Raw genomic sequence first — 6,061 nt, 5'->3', positions numbered from 1 at the left:
ACTCAAGCAAATGGCTCGTGACTCAAGAACTTCGTCGGATCAACTCTCCGAGTGATTTCTAGGCAGAGCACTGCTCAAAAAAACCCAGAATACTCAAGAAGAGGGTTAAAACTCAGTCCAAAAGTGTGAAATGACGTCCCATTGACGTCATATTTATAGGGAAGAGGCTCAATACGATTTATGAGGGTCAATACGGTCAACATTGAAATTTTGAACTAATACGGCCGTATTGAATTCAATACGGCCGTATTGAAGTTCAAAAAACCTCAATACGGCCGTATTGAAGTTCAGTGCGGCCGTATTGAAGTTCAGTGCAGCCGTATTGAATTCAATGCAGCCGTATTGAAGTCCAGAAACTTCAATACGGTCGTATTGAGTTCAGTGCGGCCGTATTGAAGTTCAAAATGTTCAATACGGCCGTACTGAACCTCTGGGAGGCCGTATTGGGCTTCTTTCCTCCCACTTTTCTTATTTTAGCTATCCTAAGACCTCTAGACCTATAGAGAACCCTCCTTGGGCCTTCTGGAAGTCCTTCTGGCTGATCTTCCTTCAGTCTTCGAGAGTCTTCAAGCTTTATTTCCGACCCGGACAATTTTAGGGGTCTACAATCCTGAAGAGGATATCCCTTTTGTGCTTAAAACTGGACTAATCCATTTGTTGCCCAAGTTTCATGGTCATGCAAGTGAGGATCCATTTGTTTGTTCTACCATGAAGCCTCCTGATGTCCAAGATGACCACATTTACTTGAAGGCATTTCCACACTCATTGGAGGGAGTTACTAAAGACTACTGTATTATTTAGCTCCCAGTTCCATCACCAGCTGGGATGATCTGAAAAGAATGTTTCTAGAGAAATTCTTCCCTGCCTCGAGGGCCACTACAATCAGAAAAGATATATCAGGGATCAAGCAACTTGGTGGAGAGAGCTTGTATGAGTACTAGAAAAGATTCAAGAAATTGTGTGCAAGCTTTCCTCACCACTAGATTTCTGAGCAGTTGTTACTGTAATATTTTTATGAGGGGCTGAATAACATGGAGAGGAGTATGATAGATGTTGCAAGTGGTGGAGCACTTGGTCACATGACCCTAGTTGAAGCCATGCACTTGATAGAAAAAATGGCCTCCAACTCTCAATAATTTAGTACCAGAAACGATAATGCAATTGTAATCAAAGGAGTTCATGATGTGGCCACCGAGGCAAATAAAAAGCTGGAGAGTAAACTTGATGAATTGGTTAACCTGGTGACTCAACTTTCTACAAATCAAAAATTTGCATCTGTAGTAAGGGTCTGTAGCCTTTGTTCTTCAAATGATCATCACACAAATGTTTGCCCTTCTCTGCAGCATTCAAGAGTAAATGAGCATCCAGACGCATATGCTGCAAATATTTACAACAGACCTCCTATCCAACAACAACAACAACAGAGTTATGACCTCTCCAGTAATAGGTATAATCCAGGTTAGAGAAATCATCCTAATCTCAGATGTGTGCCTCCTCCTGTCAAATAGCAGCTACAGAGAAAAAATGATGTTCCTGCACCTCCACCAGCTCAACCTTCTACTTTTGAGCCTTTATTGGAGGAGTTGGTGAGGCAGATGACCATTTAGAACATGCAATTCTAGCAAGAGACAAGAGCCTGCATTCAGAGCTTAACAAATCAGATGGGGCAGACGGCTACTCAACTTAATCAAGCACAATCCCAAAGCTCAAACAAGTTACCTTCAAAAACTATGCAAAATCCGAAGAATATGAGTGCCATCACCTTGAGGTTTGGAAAAAAAATTAACATGCCAGCACCTATAGTTGTACCTGCATATGAGCCTACACTTGAGAAAGAGGCCCCTATAGGTAGTGACAGAAAATTTCATACAGGAGGACCTTCTTCTAGTGCACACAGTGGTGATCTACATCATCCTCCTATCCCCCTTCCATTTCCACCAAAATCAATTCCAAGCAAAAAGATGGAAGAAGTGGATAAGCAAATATTGCAGACCTTCAGGAAGGTGGAGGTGAACATACCTCTGCTGGATGCCATCAAGTAAATTCCCAGATATTCTAAGTTCCTAAAAGAGTTGTGCACTCACAAGAGGAAGTTGAAGGGCAATGAGCGAATCAGCATGGGCAGAAACATCTCAACACTCATAGGTAAATCTATTCCACACATCCCTGAAAAGTGTAAGGACCTAGGTACATTCTGTGTACCTTGCATTATTGGTAACAGTAAATTTGAAAATGACATGCTTGATTTAGGAGCTTCAAATAATGTCATGCCTCTATCTATCTTTAAATCTCTGTCTCTTGGACCTTTGCAACCTACGAGTGTGGTCATTCAGTTGGCCAATAGGAATGTTGCCCACCCCACAGGTTTTGTAGAAGATGTCTTGGTTCGGGTTGGTGAACTTATTTTTATGTTTTGCCCCAATCATTTTGGGTTGACCATTTTTGAAAACAGGCCGGACCAAGATTGATGTATATGCTAGTACCTTGTCTATGGAATTTGATGATATTGTTGTTCATTTTAATATTTTGGATGCCATGAAATTTCCTTCTGAAGCTCATTCTATTTTTCGTGCTGAATTGATTAATGATTTAGTTGATGAGCACATCCATGATTTTGATTCTTTTCATGCTAAGAAACATTCATTTTTATTTGATCTGTATAGCTGCCTTTCATGCATTGAGTTTGAGTTTGAATCTGAATATGAGTCTAAATGTGAAATTGATTGTCATGAGGCATATGAATTTAATACTTTGGGTGTTATACCTCTTGGTCTTGATTTTATAGAGTCAGAATGCACTAACCATGTTGTAGGAAGTACAAAAGAATTTGACTTGCAGGTTGAGGTACAGGCTATGGAACCCCTTCTCCATTCTTTGGTTCCTTTTGATGTTCAGCTAGTACCCACACCAGAGTTGAAGCCTCTTCTAGAGAACCTCAAGTATGCTTACTTGGAGGATGATGAGAGATTTCCTATGATCATTTCTACATCCCTTGATGTTGATCAAGAGGATAGGTTGCATCTACTTGGTTGGACCCTAGCAGACATTCTTGGCATTAGCCCATCCACTTGCATGCATAGGATACTATTGGAGGATGGAGCTAAACTAGTGAGACAGCCTCAGAGGAGACTTAACCTAGTGATTTTGGACGTTGTAAAGAAAGAGGTGACCAAGCTTCTACAGGTTGGGATCATCTATCCTATTTCAAAAAGTTAGTGGGTCAGTCCAGTCCAGGTGGTCCCCAAGAAGATAGGGCTCACTATTGTTAAGAATGAGAAGGATGATCTCATACCCACCAGAGTCCAAAATAGTTGGAGGGTCTGTATTAACTACCAGAGGCTCAACCAAACGACAAGGAAGGATCACTTTCCTCTACCCTTCATTGATCATATGTTTGAGCGTTTGGCAGGTAAATCTCATTACTATTTTCTTGATGGCTTTTCTAGTTATTTTCAAATTCACATTGCTCCTAAGGATCAGGAAAATACCACATTCACCTACCCCTTTGGCACTTTTGCCTATAGGAGGATGCCTTTTGGCCTATGAAATGCCCCTGACACATTCCAACGGTGCATGCTCATTATTTTTAGCGATTTTCTTGAAAATTGCATAGAGGTGTTTATGGAAGATTTTACTGTTTATGGATCCTCTTTTGACACTTGTTTGGATAGTTTGGATAGAGTTTTGAATAGATGCATTGAGACTAACCTTGTTCTTAATTTTGAGAAATGTCATTTCATGGTTGAGCAGGGTATAGTCTTAGGCGATATCATTTCTAGTAGGGGCATTGAGGTAGACCTTGCAAAGATATCTGTTATTGCACAATTGCCTTACTCCTCTTGCGTGCGAGAGGTGCGATCTTTTCTTGGCCATGCAGGTTTCTACAGACGCTTCATTCAGGACTTTAGCAAGAAAGCCCTTCCACTATCCAGCTTGCTTGAGAAGGATATTGAATTTAATTTTCATGATAGGTGCAAGGAGGCATTTGATTGCCTCAAGAGAGCCTTGACCACCACTCCTATCATTCAGGCACCAGATTGGACAGTTCCCTTTGAGTTTATGTGTGATGCTTCAAATTATGCACTGGGGGCTGTCTTAGCACAGAGGGTTGATAAATTTCCTAGGGTGATATACTATGCTTCTAGGACATTAGATGCTTCTCAAGCAAATTACACGACCACGGAAAAGGAACTTTTAGCTATTATTTTTTCACTTGATAAATTTTGATCATATTTTTTTGGTTCCCGTGTCGTTGTTTTTACAGATCATGCAACTCTAAAGTACTTGTTGAAAAAAGCGGACTCAAAGCCTAGGCTAATCAGATGGATGTTCTAGCTTCAAGAGTTTAACTTGGTCATCTGTGATAGAAGCGGAGCACAAAACTTGGTGGCAGACCATCTCCGCAAGATTGAAAGAGTTGAGGATGAGAAGACTTTGCCCATTCAGGATGATTTTCCTTATGAACATTTATTGACTGTTTTTGTTCCTTCCCCCACCCCTTGGTTTGCAAACATTGTAAATTATTTAGTTGCTTTTATTTTTCCTCCTTTGGCATCTAGAGCTCAAATTGATAAACTTAAGAGCGATGCTAAACATTATGTTTGGGATGACCCCTATTTGTGGAAGTTGTGCAATGATCAGGTAATCAATAGATGCTTGCCAGATCATGAGATTGATTTGGTCCTGCACTTCTGTCATTCTTCTACACCTGGTGGTCATCTTGGCATTCAGAGGACAGCTCGTAAGGTGCTTGATTGTGGTTTCTATTGGCTCACAATCTTCAAGGATGCATGGAAGATTTGCAACACCTGTGAGCAGTGTTAAAGAGCAGGAGGAATCCTTTCTTGGAGACAGTAAATGCCTTAGCAACCCATGTTGTTTTGTGAGGTCTTTGATGTCTGGGGTATAGATTTCATGGGTCCTTTTCCTGTTTCTTTTGGTTTTTCATATATTCTCTTGCTTGTTGATTGTTTCAAAATGGGTGGAAGCCAAAGCCACCAGAACTAATGATGCTCGGGTTGTTGTGGATTTTGTAAGATCTAACATATTTTGTAGGTTTGGAGTACCCAGAGCTATTGTTAGTGATCAGGGCACCCATTTTTGTAACAGATCCATGCAAGCCTTGCTCAGGAAGTATGGGGTTGTTCATAGAATCTCTACACCCTACCACCCCCAAACTAACGGGCAGGCTGAGATTTCAAACAGGGAGATCAAAAGGATCTTGGAGAAGATTGTGTAGCCCAACATGAAAGATTGGAGCATCAGGCTAGAGGATGCTCTCTAGGCACATAGGACTGCTTACAAAGCACCCATAAGGATGTCTCCTTATCGGGTTGTCTTTGGCAAAGCATGTCTTATTCTTGTGGAGATAGAGAACCGAGCTTACTGGGTTGTGAAGACCTGAAACTTCTCCATTAATCAGGCTGGAGATGAAAGAAAGTTACAACTAAGTGAGCTTGATGAGATCCTCCTGGAAGCCTATGAGAACTATAAATTCTATAAGGAGAAAACTAAGAAGTTCCATGATAGTTTGATAGCTAGAAAGGACTTCACAATTGGGCAAAAAGTTTTATTGTATAATTCAAGGCTTGGTCTCATGGGTGGTAAGTTACGTTCTAAGTGGATTGGACCTTTTGTTGTTACTAATGTTTTTCCTTATGGTACAGCTGAGATCAAAAGTGAATCCACAGACAAGAGCTTCGAGGTTAACGGGCACCGTCTAAAACCTTTCCTCAACAATCCTTCCTTGTTGAAGAGTAGATGTCTCTGCTCGACCCCACTTCTCTCCCACTACCATGATGCCTCTCGAGTTGGCATAGGGGTGGTTTTTTACAGGGTGGGCACCCAATTACTTATTTCAGTGAAAAACTTAAAGGTGCCTCCCTTAACTACCCTACCTATGACAAAGAGCTGTATGCTTTGGTTAAGGCCCTTCAAACTTGGGAACACTATCTTATTCCCAATGATTTTGTTATTCATAGTGACCATGAGTCACTTAAATATTTGAGGGGCCAAGGAAAGTTAAATAAAAGGCATGCTAAATGGGTAGAGTTCTTGGAAC

At 41.0% G+C, this 6,061-nt stretch overlaps 1 protein-coding gene across 1 annotated transcript; it reads left to right on the top strand.

Moving 5' to 3' along the window:
- The first annotated feature begins 2,535 nt into the window (after positions 1–2,535).
- LOC145957266 (uncharacterized) lies at positions 2,536–4,824 on the top strand. The gene is made up of 4 exons (XM_083073489.1): positions 2,536–2,733; positions 2,839–3,183; positions 3,751–4,061; positions 4,368–4,824. Exons 1-4 carry the CDS (start codon positions 2,536–2,538, stop codon positions 4,822–4,824), a joined length of 1,311 nt encoding a protein of 436 aa, XP_082929615.1.
- The last annotated feature ends 1,237 nt before the right edge of the window (positions 4,825–6,061 follow it).

The sequence above is a fragment of the Cajanus cajan genome, chromosome 4 (assembly GCF_000230855.2).
Source record: "Cajanus cajan strain Asha chromosome 4, NIPB_CcT2T_4, whole genome shotgun sequence".
In the NCBI taxonomy this organism is placed as follows: domain Eukaryota; kingdom Viridiplantae; phylum Streptophyta; class Magnoliopsida; order Fabales; family Fabaceae; genus Cajanus; species Cajanus cajan.
Note: the sequence above shows the minus strand (reverse complement) of the source record. Positions and strands in the feature narration are given on the sequence as shown.

Bases quoted from the DNA above. Each gene is read 5' to 3' on its own strand.
- LOC145957266 (XM_083073489.1), top strand. From the start codon at position 2,536: ATGAAATTTCCTTCTGAAGCTCATTCTATTTTTCGTGCTGAATTGATT. The intron at 2,734-2,838 runs GCATATGAATTT...TTTGACTTGCAG, and splicing joins GTGAAATTGATTGTCATGAG to GTTGAGGTACAGGCTATGGA. The intron at 4,062-4,367 runs GTGTGATGCTTC...CATCTGTGATAG, and splicing joins ACAGTTCCCTTTGAGTTTAT to AAGCGGAGCACAAAACTTGG.